Source organism: Etheostoma cragini, chromosome 2 (genome assembly GCF_013103735.1).
Source record: "Etheostoma cragini isolate CJK2018 chromosome 2, CSU_Ecrag_1.0, whole genome shotgun sequence".
NCBI lineage: Eukaryota > Metazoa > Chordata > Actinopteri > Perciformes > Percidae > Etheostoma > Etheostoma cragini.
In genome coordinates this window covers 5,687,256-5,703,688 of record NC_048408.1, presented here as the reverse complement: position 1 = coordinate 5,703,688, position 16,433 = coordinate 5,687,256, and the positions used below count along the sequence as shown (strand labels likewise).

At 43.1% G+C, this 16,433-nt stretch overlaps 1 protein-coding gene and 1 long non-coding RNA gene across 2 annotated transcripts; one reads left to right on the top strand and one right to left on the bottom strand.

Annotated features, from left to right (window-relative positions):
- The first annotated feature begins 1,404 nt into the window (after positions 1-1,404).
- Positions 1,405-5,706, top strand: rtn4rl2a (reticulon 4 receptor-like 2 a). The gene is made up of 5 exons (XM_034899990.1): positions 1,405-1,710; positions 2,276-2,502; positions 2,677-2,910; positions 3,097-5,508; positions 5,540-5,706. The coding sequence occupies exons 1-4, from the start codon at positions 1,653-1,655 to the stop codon at positions 3,955-3,957; spliced, it is 1,380 nt and encodes a 459-aa protein (XP_034755881.1). The 5' UTR covers positions 1,405-1,652; the 3' UTR covers positions 3,958-5,508; positions 5,540-5,706.
- LOC117961386 lies at positions 1,923-14,555 on the bottom strand. Its single transcript, XR_004660396.1, has 3 exons — positions 14,375-14,555; positions 13,069-13,073; positions 1,923-1,933 (listed from the first exon to the last, which is right to left on the bottom strand). It is a non-coding gene; the product is annotated as an uncharacterized LOC117961386 (long non-coding RNA).
- Positions 14,556-16,433: the final 1,878 nt, after the last annotated feature.

The following is a 16,433-nucleotide window of genomic DNA, read 5'->3' as shown; positions in this document are numbered from 1 at the left end:
ATTTCCTTCTGAAGCGTAGAGGAGTAGAAAATGGCATGGGAATAAAATCTATATATATATATTTTTTACGTAAGTTCAATACTTGAGTCAAGGTACTTAGTTACATTCCACCACTGACTGGATGATAGGACAATAAGCCCAGTGTCCAGAAACATATAAACACTTTCAACGTCATGCAATACAAAACAATAGCCCTGCAAACAAAACAAACTTAGTTGATGGTTTATTGACTCAGTTTGAGGCATCATAGTGTTATTAAAATAGACTAAAGTGTTTCTAATAATTTGTACACCCTACACCTTACATTGATGGAGGAAAACAACCTTAGAATACCTAAAACGAGCTCTATGCCACAAAGCAAGCCGCAAATCAAATGAATGTGTTTAAGTGTCAACACAATTAAAAGTGTTGCAAAGGTAAACAGGGCTGCTGTAATGCTGCAGTATTTACAATACAATATAAATTGTATTGTAAATACCACTCAGTCCTGTTAAGTAGTAAACTACATCATTAAATAACATTCAATCAATCTATGTTCATTAATCCCACTGCATCACGGCCACAATGGATGCTATCTTACTGTCTTACAGCAAGTGGTTTGACACAAGCAATGACAGCTTGAGGCACAGACACACAGCTAAACAGACTTGAAGTGGTGTGCATATTAAGGCATCTGTTGTGTTTTGCTGTCTTTCTGCTTTTTGGCTTACTAACTAGTCAAATTCCCCCCATTTATCAACCTAATTAATAATATTTCAACTTGTGCGATAAAAAAACAAAGAAATAAGCCTGAAAGGAAATATATTTGACAAGTCCCATTCATTTTATATATTCCAAACGTCTTTAAATAGTTATAAAAATAATACTTCTATCTGACCACTCTTGTCTCGTTTAGCCACTTCATCTTAAAAATCATCTTAACATAATTTCTCTCAGGAGGTATTTTGCAAACAGAATGACTGGAGGATTTCATATTTAGCCTCCAAAACAACTACTAGTCAGTCATGGTTGTTTTGTGTGATTATTTTCTGGCACTGAGTTCTCCCTGGTGTTTGAATCATAAATCGGGGGCATCCTCATTTTTCTAAGGCAGAACCATCTAAGCCCTTATCTGTAGCTCTCTGTGGCGGCAGCGCGCCGGAAGCAGCCCATAATGGTCTCTGAGAGAGCCAGCCAGGAAACGAGCTGTGCGCGTTTCTCCTACCCGTTCTCCGCTCCTCCACATATCCCAGTCATCATTACCGGGCACCGTGCATTGCACCCCCCCCTTCACTGTTTCTACTTTCACTCGCCCTCCCTCCCTCCTTTTTTTCTATGTGCGTCGAGAAAGTCTCCTCCTCTCAGAGTCTTAGCGCACGTCTCCAACCAGTCTTTACGCGCATACAAACTCTCAAAGAGAATCCCCTACGGTCGGCCCCTCCCCTTTCCGTTTCTTGCCGCCCTCACTTATTCATGACCCCGTATCTTGACGTAGGAGATTCCTCAGTGCCCACTGCCGTAGGCATTAACGGGATGCTTGAGTATATATGGGACAGTGGTAGCCATCAACCGGCACACTCTCAGTCGCTCCGACTCGGGAACCAGGGCATCAGCGGAGATAGCAGGCTTTACTTCGCCCTCTTAGGCTAACTCGCTTTGGGCTTTGGTTCAGGATGGACACCTCTTCGATCACTCGGAGCCGACGATGCTCCATCATGCGCAACTGCAAAAGTAAGTTTGTCTTTGCGTTCTCTGGTTTTGGATACATAGACACTACAAACATAGAGCTAATGCTACTTTTCACCTATTTTTCAACCATTTCTAAGTTTTTATAAGGCAGCTTGAGTTAGACTACTTTTTGAATGTAATGTAACATGGATATGAAAATGGATACAAGATTGGATGATTGGATACAAATTCAAAAGGAAACTCTGAAGTTCTGTCGAAATATGAACTATTTTATAACTTATAAGTCAGATTGCAGAATGTGAAGTTGAATATAGGAAGAACTTTGAACAACGCTGAGAAAGAGCCGATGTTTTGACTTTTTTTTTCAGGCTGTGCGTAATGGTCGGCGCTGTGTAGTGCTGAGATGTAGACTTAATTTATCGTAGAAACATAGAGCTGTAAAGTGGAGATACTCTAAATGTTAATCCAACTAAAATACTAATGCAACTAGTAAGTAGGGAATATGCACCGGTTTGGAGTCAGTGTGCTGTTGTGATGTGTAATACAAGATGATATCAGAACCACGGACAGCTCCCGCTCACTTCCTTCTCTCCCTGCTCCCCTCCAGGCGGTCTCTCCCTCTGGCTGGTGGTGTGGCTGGTCCTCGGCAAGCCTAGTCCGGCGTCGGCGTGTCCGCACCTGTGCGTGTGCTACCCGACGCCCATGACTGTGAGCTGCCAGGCGCAGAACTTCACCACCGTCCCGGTCGGAGTGCCCAATGAGTCGCAGCGTGTATTCCTCCAGAACAACCGCATCACGGAGCTTAGAGTTGGCTCTTTTGGCTTTGGGACTCAGGTAAGATTCGGAAAGTCTGGACAATTTAGAGGATGGGAAGTAGAAGTGTGAATCTGTGTTTTAATTTTTTTGAGGAACAGAAAAGTTCTGTTTCAGCATTGCTGTTAATATTTTCCACATTTATAGTGAATTAATATCCACAGAGAAGAATAAAGATGTATTTTCTGGCCTCAGGTCCTGTGGCTGTACTCCAACAACATCACGTGGATTGAGGCAGGGTCCTTCAGTGAGCTGAGGGACTTGGAGGAGTTGGACCTGGGGGACAACCCCAACCTCCACAGGCTGGAGGGGGGAGCCTTCCGCGGCCTAGAGAAGCTCCAAAGCCTCCACATGCACCGCTGCCGGCTCACTGCCCTGCCCCATGACATCTTCCACAAGCTTTACAGCCTGCAGTTCCTCTACCTGCAGGTAGGGGCGCCGGAGATGCATGTAGTTAACTCTGACACAGACACACAGTCAGACAGATACAGACATACATGCAGCGACCCACACATACACAGCATCACACAAGTCCAAATTACAACTTATTACTAATCTCATTGGGTCTGTTCTTACAATGATAAATCCCTTCTCCTCTTTTATTTTCTTCCTCAGGAGAATAATCTTCACTTCCTGCAGGACGACATCTTTTCTGACCTTATCAACTTGAGCCAGCTCTTCCTGCATGGCAACCGTATCCGCACCCTCTCAGAGAACGTGTTCCGCGGCCTGGTCAACCTCGACCGCCTTCTCCTCCACGACAACCGCATCAGGCAGGTGAACCGCCGCGCCTTTCGCGACCTCGGCCGCCTGACCATGCTCTTCCTCTTCAACAACTCCTTGGCCGAGATGCCCAGCCAGGCCCTCAGGGACACGCAGGGCATCGAGTTCCTCCGCCTCAACGCCAATCCCTGGTCCTGTGGCTGCGAGGCCCGTGCCCTGTGGGAGTGGTTTCGCGAGGCCCGCGTCTCTTCATCTGAGGTGATCTGCGCCTCCCCTTCCAACCGACGCAACCAGGACCTCCGCTTCCTCCGCGAGATGGACTTTGCCCTCTGCCCCCTGCCTGACCCTGGCTCCATTGCTGGCTCCACCACCACCACCTTCAGCACCAAAACTCGCTGGTGGTTCCACAAAAACAAGCCCCAGTCATCCACAAAAGGCCTTTTCGAGAAATCCTCAGAGACTGTCAAAGCTGGTTTGTACGGCAAAGGCCCATCCACAACCACCTCAGTAGTCAAGTACGAGTTAGGGGAGGAAGAGCTGGCATTGCCTAAACTCGACGCAGAAGAGTACTGGGCAAACTACGGCAACGAGGACTCAGGTGTCACCGTGCGATGCTTCGAGCTCGAATGTCCACCTGAGTTTGACCTGCCTCCATCTTCCTCCTCTCCCTCGTCCTCATCGCCCTCTTTCCTCTCACTACTAGTCCTTGCTGTTTTCAGCCCATGCCTCAACCTCCACCTGCTGTTTGGCTGAATTAGACTCTCAGTCCCTTACCCCTACCCACTTCCAGCCTGTTTTAAAGGCTGCGAGGTTACCTGTTAGACTCTACACCCCCTTTGCCCGCTTTGCTGTTAGCCATTTCTCAAGGCACAGCTAGGGAGATAGGGGGACGGTTAGATTCTGAATCTACCACCTACAGGGCTTAACACTTTCCAGGGCTGATAAGAGTTCTTTAGCTAAGTTCATATACATCTAGAATACTCTACAGGTATGGCTTTCTGTGTCTCACCTGTATGGTGTCATTTTTATGATTCCCTGTAATCAGGGCTACGAGGGCTGAGTCCATCATTATTATCAGTGCAATTTGATAGCCGCTGTGAATGATGTTGTCAACGTTGTCACCACAATTTAGTTACAGTATAACTACTATTGCTTATTAGTGCATCCAATTAACTGGCTGTTACCAATACTGCAACTACTGTTAGAATCAGTGCACAGTAATGACTTAAAGTCACTTAAAGTGTCATGTAAATAGGTATGTATTTTTGTGATATCTGATGATTTCTGTGGTCCACTTCAATCATTTTCATCTTCAGCCAGAAGCGAAGGCTAGTGCTTCAACAGGACTGAGCACAGTGAGGCTGAGATTACCAGCAGACAGTGAGGAGAAGACAATATACTGTGAAGCTGGGAAGGGAGAGAGAAAGCAAAAGAGAGAGAAAGAGAAAGAGAGAGAAATGCAGGGACATAGACGGAGAAGGAAGGTTGCAAGGAAAATGACAGTAAGAAGAGAGGAAGGGAGGGTTGTTTCCAACGAAAGAGGATTAAAAAGAGGAAGAGAGAAAAAGGGAGGGAGCAGGGGGACAGTGGTCTTGCAGCAATAAGAAAAGAGACAGTGAGAAAGCAGTTTGACACTGCGAAGGACAGTGCTGGCGGCAGAAGCAGTAGGAGCAAAGTAATAAACCCACTCATCAGTAGTTCCATCCATCCAGCTCACACCACCATCACACCATTTCCTGTAAACGTGGTGTCATTTGAGACAACCACAAGGAGAGAATGCTTCCAGTCAGGAAGCCAGATATTTTAGTTTTTGGATGTCTTTCTGTGACATATTGATATACTGTGTAAAGATTGTTGACTTGGATGCTGAAGATCTTGATAAAAAAATTATACCGAATATTTCCTGAATCATGCTTTTTCTTTGGGGCAGTATTTACAAATTATTTAAAAAAAAAGGATTTTTTGTTGGAAGCAAAAGCAAATGTGTGACAAAACAACTAAAAACACAAAAAGTAGCAGATTGCCGCTGTGTAACCAAAACGTGACTAAAAGGGACTGAAAGGGCCGAGCACATGGATCTGATGGCACAGCGAGTGACGCTCTGAATAGCTCCGGCTGTGATGGACATCTGTCCGTGAATGTCTGGATAAATGAGGATGAATGGATCCATAAGCTGGCGCCTCTTCAAAAGGCAAATACGTCAGCAGGCTTGTCACTGCACTGACTCATTGGTGGGCGGTGCCAGATGGACAGACAATGTGCAAATTGGCTGGTTTGTAAATACACTAAGAGAGCAATAGGAGGGTGCGGGGACTGTTAGAGCGGCAGAGAGCAGGAGACACCTTAGGACTGACACACTGACACGCGGACAGACTGATTGAGATAACGGGAAGCGATAGAGGAGAGTGAGCTTAAAAGTCAAACACTAGATGACAGCTTTTAATGCTGAGACTGCTAAAAAATAAGGAGAATAACATTTTCAGAGCGAGCAGCAGAAGTGCGGAAAAAAGGGAGGACGTTACCAAATATAGTGATGCACTCTCTCATTCAGCAGCCAACCTATATCAATCCCCCCCTCTTCAAAGCACGTCTCCACGTTGCATAAGATACTCTATTTGTGCTCCCCCCTTACTTTTAATTGCACACCGTTTTCCTGTAGCATCCACTGTCCCTCAAGGCCAAAGGATAGAAGCAGAGGGCCCCCAGCTCCAATAGAGGAGACGAGGGCAAGGCCAAGATGTAGTAGGAGTGAAAGAGTGGGAGGTTTTCTTAGAGAGAGAGAGTGTGAGAGAGAGAGACACACACACACACACACACACACACACACACTCACACTCTTGCACGCACATCAATAGAAGCAATCTCACACTATCTGTTGACAGTTACAGGAAAAATGACTGCCTTTTTGAGATTTTCTGTCAATGGAAAAGAATGATTATGGGAAAATATTTGGCGTGATCTCACTGTTTATTAGTCTCTTATTGAGTCTCGTGGAGGAGGGTCACACTGGGTGCTCTTCAGTGGCCATGACAGTGGGGTCACTGTCAGTCGACCAAAGTGCCAGTTATATCACTTGTTTCCCTGTGCAGTCTGTCAATGTGCATCTTCATCGTTTTGTATTGGAGAAAGAAAGTAATAATTCCAAACGGCGTGAATGAGTGGCTTATTTGTTATTGATTTTTACTGTGATAGAAAAAGAAGTGTGTTGTTGAAAAATGCAGCATAAAGGATAAATATATTCATACTTGTTTAAACAAAATGTACATGTGTGGGCGTTTCATTCTATGTCTTAGTGAGTATCCAGTCAAACACAAGCAATAACAGCGTGCGAACACACACACACACACACACACACACACAAAGTCCTCCAGGCAGTTGTCCAGCTTTCTCAACTGTGCAACTATTGTACTGAGAAAAATGGAGAGGAGGTGGGGATGAAAACGGGCAATGCAAACTTAATTCATATTCACAGACCGTTTAAGCATAGTGAAAGGACCATTGCTCCAATTACATTAACAACACCTGCTTTTGCAGGTGCTGACGTCATGTAATAAGAAGAAAAGACAACACCAACTATGATGGTAATTAAATAATAATGATTATTAGCGTTGTTGAGCACAACATGTAGATATTAGATGTTTTAGCTTTAGATAGAAATAACATTTACTTATACAGGTAAGCTCATTGAGACACAGGGTCTCATTCTCAAGAGAGACCTATTTGGGTCATTACACAACATCAGTTACAGCCAGTCATTTGAACCAGTCTAGAGCCATGCTAGCGGCTCTGTTAGGCTGTGTTTTCCAAAGCCCAAGATGACTTAGACTTTATTTATTTACTTCTCTTCATTGATCCTTTTGAGATGACTCAAAGAAATCGAATTTCCAGCAGCAGAGTTCAGCAGCTTACAAAACACTTGAACAGAAATTAAAGAGGTATACAAAATACAGAGTAGAAAAAACAGTATAAATATAACATTAACAATAAACTTTTAGCTATAAAAAAGACCTTTAGCATGAATGATAAATTAACAGTTTAGTGTCCAGGTTATTAATCTTGGAGTTATCTTTCATCAGGACATGTCGTGTAATTCCCACATAAAGCAAATTTCTGTAGTGGGTTGGGTTGGACCCAGACACAGAAACAACACAGGCTAGAGGATGACGGTAAAGAAAAAGGTTTAATCCAACAAAAACACACGTGGTACAGGTAGAGGTGGTGGAGGTATGGATGAAGGTTCCAAGGAGAGGGTCTGGCGGGAAACTGCAACATGAACGGCGGGATACAAACACTGTGACGAGAACAAAAACAAAGTTAGTCGATAGCATAGCAGGTGAGCAACGTGCACTAAAGACTGGCCAAGTTACCACTTAGGGGTAGCAACGAACTGGCGCTGAAGAGGTGGTCAGCCCGGGTTAATATACTGGGGAGATGGGATGATGGAGATAGATTGCAGCTGTGGAGCTGGAGTAATGAGGATGGGTTGCAGCTGTGTGGAAGGCGGATGGCAAAGTGTGGCCACGCCTCCGGACCAGATTCCTCTATGGTGACCTCTTGTGGACGACAGACGTACAAAGAGACACACAAGGGAAAGGGAAGACAGACACAGACAGCAGCGGACCCATGACAATTTCAAGGATCGCCTTTTTTACCTACGTAATATTCCAAAAATCAGGAATATCCTGTCTGAAAATGATGCAGAAAAACTAGTCCATGCATTTGTTACTTCTAGGCTGGACTACCTCAATTCTTTATTATCAGGCAGCTAGAAAAAGTCCAGGAAGACTCTTCAGCTGATCCAGAATGCTGCAGCACTTGTTCTGACAGGAACCAGGAAAAGAGATCCCATCTCCCCTGTTTTAGCTTCTCTGCATTGGCTTCCTGTAAAATCCAGAATAGAATTTAAAATCTTTCTTCTCACCTACAAAGCTCATCATGGTCAGACACCATCTTATCTTAAAGAGCTCATAGTACCTTACAACCCCGCCAGAGCACTGCGCTCCAGGAATGCAGGGTTACTTGTGGTTCTCTAAAAGTAGAATGGGAGTCAGAGCGTTCAGCTATCAGGCTCCTCTCCTGTGGAACCAGGTTCCAGTTTGGGTTCAGGAGGCAGACCCCTTTAAGACCTCATTTAAGAGTATGCTTGAGACTTTCCTCTTTGATAAAGCTTCTAGTTAGGATTGGCTCAGGAGAATCCTGAACCATCCCTTAGTTACGCTGCTGTAGGCCTAGACTGCTGGGGGACATTGTCAATAATGTCCAGCAGTTTGTCCGGTGTCCACCTCTCTGCCACTGTCACCAGTGAGTCCAGTTTTATGCCGACCACAGAGCTCGCCTTATCAGTTCAGTCTGGAGGTGTCATTCTTGGACATGCTGCCCCCCCAGCACACCACAGTGTAAAAGACGACACTGGTAACCACAGACTGGTAAAACCTCCACAGCAGACAGCTTCACATGTCTAGTTTTGTCCATAATCCAAAGATATTCGGTTGACTGTCACAGAGGAGAGAAGAAACTATTCACATTTAAGTGAATTTTTCTTGACTCAAATTGATTCAATTAATAGTTGACAAGTAATCAATTAATCTTTACAGCTCTACAGATTAGTAGGCAAGGTGGCATACATTCAGTACAAACTTTTTGTACACAATGTGGAACCAAATCCTTACTTATGTGCAATTTTCACCTTGACCAACAACCTGTACTAGAATGAGCAAACAGTGCATACAAAAGACTCACACTGCACACACATACACACGCATACACAGATCACACTATGTGACACGGAGGTGGAATCACAGCTTGCCATGCCTAAATAAGGATGAAACAAGCACAGACAGCTCATCCTTCTCATTCCAATTGGAGTCCAAGCTTTTGTGCGGCAGAAGTATTCCATGACGCACCATCTTCGTCGAGTACATGTAAACTGTGCCGATTTCATTGGAAGATGCTCATGTCGCTCAACTGTCAGACACAGTCGGCGGGCGGGGATGTGAACATATCTGTGGAAGCTACAGTATGTTGAATAGATGAATAATAATGATTCCCAGTTTATTCATGAGAAGAGAGGGAGCACAGCAGACAGAGGGGAGGGGGCTGGTTGCTGCCAAGCTTGTTCTAATGCGTCACTACTTTGTCACACAACTTGAGACCTGCTGAGCCCCAATCGCTCTCTCTTTCTTTCTCTCTCTCTCAAACACACACACACACACACACACACACACACACAAACACACACACACACACACACACACACACACACACACACACACAAGCATTTGCATGTTGTTGATGTCACCCCGTTACGTGTTCAGGAGTTGAATTCATGCATCCCCTCAGACTTCTATGCAACAAATCTGACATGTTTTCTTTGTTACCAGGCCTCTGTGTTCTTGCTTTCACACATACCCTCTTTCTCAAAAGCGCCCTTGACGTCATGTACTCTGCTCTTCACCTTTACAGCTCCACACTTTGTCTTCGTTTCTAACATTTAACCTCCAACGTGAGCTGACAGGCTCTTCTGATTCATACATTTCATCATCACTCATAGAGTTAACTAAACAATATCTATAGTCCCATTTTGTCTGCATGTCCATTTGGTTAAGTAGTCACATCACACTTCCTTTAAAAGAAAAAGCCCAAAGTTCACACATCTTTTTAATTTGTATCCTTTCGTTCATCTTCACAGCCCATAGGAATCTAAATCTTATCTATAACAAAGAGAAGACAACAGCAGTTGATTGCTGCAACAAGCCAACACGAGAGAAATACTTTTGATCTGGTGTGCAGCCAAGAAGCACTGTGGTTGATGGTGTAATGCTTGCATGTTATTTCAAAGTTATGCAGATGAATGCATACGTATTGACACATTTGCAAGCTTGTGATGCATTAAAAGCACCACCTGTACAATATCAACAAACAGAAACTAAATGAAGCTTAAACTGTTGCTACACTTTATCTCTATGGTATAATCGGATACTGTGTGTGATGGTTATTATGACTACACATGCACGATCATGCCAAATAATGTATAAGAGACCTCCCGTAGTGAACACACACTGGTACTCAGTATGTGTGTGTGACTGTGAGTGTGAAAGCGAGAAGGACAGAAAAAGGTGAAAAGTTACTGACGCCAATATGGGCTGGAAAACAGAGCTTGCTGTTGACAGAATAAGCTGAAAATAAAAACGTTATGTGTAAATGAGATGGAGACAGAAAGATAGCAACAGAAGAGGTGTGACGTTTGAGTCATGTACTTGGATCTCTTTGCAGCCAAGAACATTTGGAAGGCTCAAGTGTGCACACACAAACACACACACACACACACAGCGATTGCCGTAGAGAGGCCCACTGGGAGACACTGCGTCACACAAGCGGGATCAACGCACGTGCCTGCCTACACACACACACACACACATAAATGCTAACAAAATATACATGCTTGTGTGCACAAGACTCGCCACATTTTATGACGGTGACCAGGTAGCCCAAAAATATGTGCATGTTTTTCAGGATATTTGCATTTCATTTGGTATTTTGGTATTTCTGAGGAGATGAGTACGTCATAAACTCTACTGTGATCCTGTTCCTGCCTACAAATACCCTTTAATACACTGCCGTTTTAACAGAAGTAAAGATGCATGCAAGAAAAACACTCGACACAGAGGGTGTAGTGCACCAAACACACACATGTGCAAACATTTGCCTGCACAAACACACAGCGGACGGATGGACACATCTGCATACAGATGTCTCAGATGCATTGTGAAGTAAAAGAGAGAATAAGAGGAAGACGGGGAGAGAACGACAGTGATTGGGTGAAGAGAAAAAAAAGCATTCAAAATGGGCAGGACAATGAAAGAAAAGAAGAACTAACTTCGATGGGTTTGTGGGTCAACACAGCGTGACCATGACTGATAGTTCAGACATTTTACACAGCAGAATGTACTCCAAGTTGTTGTGCAAATCAGAGCTGTCTTTAGAGGTGAATCCACGTCTGGTCACAATTCTTCAGTAGCAAATTGCTAAGCTGAGCTAATTTAAAGCCCCTCTTATTTTTCAGCATTTTTTACTTCAATGCTGTGTTTCAAGGCAAAGCTTCGGGTTGGAGAGTTGTAGTGAATAAAACCAAACACTTGATCACAATTTAGACCTTTTGCAATGAGATAAAAAGAACACAGTTCAACCAGTTTAAACAGAAATTAATTATTTTGAAATAAATCATTTTTATGAAACTTGGTTCCCCTTCCTCTTTCATTTGGGAAGCGACCCTCTTCATATGTGGCCAAATGGTGCTGTTTTAGTCTTTATTATTATATTATGTTCTGGGATTTTACCAGGCTGTTACTTTGGACCTGGGGAATGTTTTGGGGAGTCTCAAGTACGTGCAGTCTTATAACAGTGAATTCAAAGTACAGGTACATGGTGCAGATAAACCATGGCCAGAGACAAAGATCTGCTTAGATATTTTCACGAATGGGGATGAGGTTTGGCACTGAGTTGCTGAAGAGGCAGCTGTGTGGAGACTGATAGACTTTTTCCAGGATGGCTTTCGCGCACTCTTTAGATGAGCTCAGCAATCTGGCAGAAGCTTTTGGTGCCGGAAAGCTGTGTTTATGGTGTTTCCTTCATTTTTTTAAGGGCGACATGGTGGAGAAGTGGTAAGCACTAGCGCCTCATAGCAAGAGGGTTCTGGCTTGGGCCCTGTGTGAAGTTTGCATGTTCTGGGTTTTTGAATGTATCCTGCCTTCAGTCTCCGGGTGACCTGGTCCAAATCAGCAGGACTTTCTACGTCAATGGCCGGAACATTTAAATATTCCCAACCGCCACCCCCTCACATCAGAGAATGTGTACAGTGTCTAGGTCTCCACCCGTCAGGTAAAGCAGTTCCTTCTCGAATATCCGCCATGTTGTTATCGATTCGCGAGCACCACTTTAGGAGACACCATGTCAAAGCACCATGGAAAGTCTTTGTTGTTGGCTGTAAAGACGAGCACAAAACATTCCATCGTGTCCCAGCCGCAGAGTGCAGAAGAATGGCATGGGTTGTAACACATGTTATAATGCTCGCTTAACTGTTAGCATGGCACAGCCTCATACTCTGCAACTGACAAGCTAGCAGTACTTGCTGCGCACAAAGATGGAACAGAAGTGAGAGTCCTCACTCTGTAGCCACAACAGACAGCTCAGCACACAGCGTGAAAAGAGAAGCTGCAGCAATGTGCAGTACAACAAGAGTTTTTTGAAAATTAAACCACAAGCCTATTCTGGTTAAACCTCTAAATGCAATTACAAACCTGAAAATGAGCATAACCTTCATGTTGTCCTCGGGTCAAATTGACCCGTTTTCCTATATCAATGTTCTTTTTAACTACCCAAGATAACATGATTAATTCCCCACAATGCTCTTTGGCAAGTACAAATCTCTACGTTCATTAATTTTGGAGTCTCTTATTCAATTTCATAGCATTTAAAAATTAAACTGAAATGGTTTTGAAATAGTATTGAGTAAAAGTTGACATATTCCAGTCTGTGATTATCCATCAACATACATTCCTTTCCTTTTAGTCGAAATAATTCCTAATTTCTGCTTTTTTAACTCAAACATTAGGTTGATTTCTTATAAAGGAGTTTTATTGACCATAAAATCTAAGAATAACTGTGAAACAAAAGTTAGTTAATAATTTAGTATTATGTAGAGTTAAACATAAAAAAAGTGACAAACATTGAAAAAAAAAGAAGCAGCAAAGGTGTTGAAAAAGGGACAAAAACGTAGCATAGGCCTAGAGTAAGCAAACAACCTAAGGACTTCATAATTGGATTCAAATGTTGCTATATCTTGATTGGTGCATGAACGTACATGACAACTCCTTTTTCCTCCAAGCGCTGCCCTACTTCAAACCAGTGAGATGAGTGTAGACGAAACACTCAAACAAAATATGTTACATTTTAAAATTTTCACTTACAACCTTGTTGCTCTTGTGGGAAAATCAATTACAAGCAGGGCCTTTAATGTAATACGAACCTCCTGGATGGTCTGGGCCCACCTCAAGATTGACCAGGACAAAGACATGTAAGTCGCTGCAAAAGGACAAGAATGAGACAGGAATTGACAAGTTGTTGTGAAAGACAAATATTTCCCCACTTCCTTTGAGAGTTCATAAATTCTGGAACTGAACTCACATGACTATTTTCTGATTTTAAGGAAGCGGTGGTTTGTCCCACAGTACATTCATTTGGCTAGTTTTAATAACCCCGGGCTGAAAAGCTCAGGAAAAATATTTCTGGAAACTAAGGGGGTGGGCATGTCTGATCTCTCTATCTCATATAATCATGATACAGCACCAATACATTTTCCTCCCACCCACCGTTCCTACTCCACTGTGTCCTAATTCCCCTCTGTGCCTCACTAATTAAAACTGTCACAGACCAACTACATCAGCCGCTTTAACCAAAACAACACCACAAAGATCACTGCCCCCTTCTTTCTCTAAGTCCCGTTTTTCAGTCTCACATGGGGCTTCGCCACCTGTTTTCTCCCGATCCCTCCTCTCTTGTCTCCTGCAGAACAGAATGAAACCGTGTACATCTTCCCACCTCTTTGACTGTCTCTCTCTCTTAAACTCCATCCTTTCTCACCCTGTTCTTGTCCTCCGCCTCCTCTGTCACCCTCGGGTACGTTCTGCTCTTCTCTGTTCTGCCGGTGATGACTGGCCGTGTCACTGAGGCGTCACCTTAGTCATTTCAGCAGTCATTTCTACTCTGTCTACTTCACTGTTGTGTCTTAATTTGTTCTCTTCTTCTCTTCTACTGAATAATTACTGGTTGATTTTATAGCAAGGAATCTACAGAATGGCTGTCCTATCTAGATCAGAGGTGTCAAACTCAATGCCACCAAGGGCCACACTAGAAAATGTGAATCACATCAAGGGCCAGCCATGTAAAATTTAAGGACATGCTTTAAACAAAAAAGTCAAATGTCTTTGACTGTATTTTTGCATGTCTCATATAGTCTTCTAACTTACAGTATGGTTTATACAAAAAAAAAAAAGTGAGAAAAAAAGTTATTTGGCCCTCATGGAGTTTAGCAAATCAAGCATAGCTACATTACATTACATTTTAAAAGCAGCTACTCCCTGCAACCTCTTTCACAGCATGGATGTAAAAAGACTCTGGTTCTGTAGGAATTTCTGAGTCTCAAAGGTGGGCAAATCTGTCAAAACTCTGCATTGAGTGTCGAGTAATTGCAGTTTGAAAACCGTTTCCCGTCTTTTTAGGTTGGATTGCCAAAAGTTATTGTGGACCTAAATTAACATGCAGGCCGGATCAAAATTTGTGAGGGGCCGGGTTCGGCCTTGTACATTGTTATTGAATGTTTTTGGTACACTGGTGGGCAGTGAGTTTCCACAGAGAGTGAGTTTGAGAAAGTCAGCCAATCAAGAACAATGCAAGGAAAGCCCATCTGTACAGTGGTCCAAAAGGTTGTGATCCATTGGTAAAGCAGTTTTTCACAGTGTACAATGACAAAGTGAGGGGTGAAAACAAGGGGTTGAAACCAGAAGTGTTTTTTCTAGACAATGCTTGCTCATTACTAGATGTAAAGTACTCATGCTGCAGACCCTTGTCATGGCTGATGATGCATTCATGTGCTCCACGGCTGTTCCACCTCAGTTGGGATATTGTTTATACAAATTTGGTGTGATCATGAGGTTTACAATAAGTCAAAATGTGGAAACAGTATTTATTTGTGACAACGAAGAGCAAAGGAAAAGGATCAGATGAGCAATGAAATATGATCGGGAACAAATTTTTCTGGTTATTCCGATACCAAATGGAGGCATCGCAAATGCCTTTTCTTGCAATGTACAACATAAGTGAAAAATAATGTGCGTATCCCACCTTGTGATTCGGATCGGCTCAGAATTGTAATTTGGTCTTCCTTGGCACATCCTTTTAACCAACTCTCATGAAAAGTGGGGCAAGCAGTGTTTCTGTAATCCTGCTGACAAACACACAGACTGAGCCAATAAGGCCAAGCCAAAAACATAACCACCTATAAGGAGCCAACAAGGCCTGGTCAAGCAGCCAAATGTATGCTCTTTGCTTAGGCTGAAGAAGGCATTTAAAAGCAATGTATAAAAGTGTATGTAGTTCTCTGGCAAAACTTTGGTTAAGGTAAAAAAAAACTAAAAAACCCTTTAACCTCATTAACATTGTTTGACGGAATCAGCTGTATTTGCCAGGTATGAGGACACAAATGAGGATTTTTTACCATATACTGTATACACACTACACAGGTTGAGACAGTAGAGCAATGAAGAGTGCAAAGTATGCAGGAGTAAATTATACTGTAATTATGACATTTTATAATGGAGCATAGTGCAAAGGGTGCTGAATAAATAGTATAATGTTATTACATATTATATTACAACATGAGCAGTATTAACAGCTCTGAAATAGATTATGAGATAGATGAATAAATAACATGTGGAACCAGTAAACAGGTGCTGATTAGAGACTGTGTTGCTAGGTTATTGCACAGGAATTGAACCTGGCACCCTGAGTAAGAAGTCCGCTGTTCATTAGAGGGGTCGCTTGTGGAAAGAAAATGAACAATCCAAATATTTTGTTTTTATAGTTTGTAATCCAAAACTATAAAAAACATATCACTCTGAGTATGACTAGTTCTTACTAGAGAGCATAAGAAGCAGCAGCAACAAAAACAACTTTACCAGAGGCATGGTGGGGGATCAGGAAAATGACAGCGCAGGACAGAGGCCCCCACACTGTAGCCCACTCAGCACAAAGCTGAACAGCCTGGGCCGCCCTGAGACTTGACTCAGTGCAGCTCTCGCTAACAATCAAACAAGAACAGTTGTTTGCCTGCAGTGGAAGTGAGAGAACTGTCTCTACTCTGAAGAGATTAGGTTCCTGGCTCTCATCCAGTTCTCTCTTCTGCTTTCCAGTCACAGCCGAGAAATTTGCATAAATGACTGAAGTCTTAAACGGCTTCAAAGTTCACTGGCTCCCGAATCGCCTGGGGATGCAGCATTATTTAAAATTTAGTTTTGGAATTTCAGCAGACAGACACTGTAACAGAAGATAGATTTTCTCCATGTCTGCATTGCTTCAGCAGTACGGTCCCACAAACACAGGCCCTGTGCAAATACTCCAGACCAACAGGAACTATATATGATATACGGTATACATATATATATACACACACATAT

What these genes read in the sequence shown, in the direction of transcription:
- rtn4rl2a (XM_034899990.1), top strand. Translation starts at nt 1,653, where the DNA reads ATGGACACCTCTTCGATCACTCGGAGCCGACGATGCTCCATCATGCGC. An exon ending in CATCATGCGCAACTGCAAAA is followed by an intron (nt 1,711 to 2,275) that starts GTAAGTTTGTCT and finishes GCTCCCCTCCAG; the next exon opens with GCGGTCTCTCCCTCTGGCTG. An exon ending in CTTTTGGCTTTGGGACTCAG is followed by an intron (nt 2,503 to 2,676) that starts GTAAGATTCGGA and finishes TTCTGGCCTCAG; the next exon opens with GTCCTGTGGCTGTACTCCAA.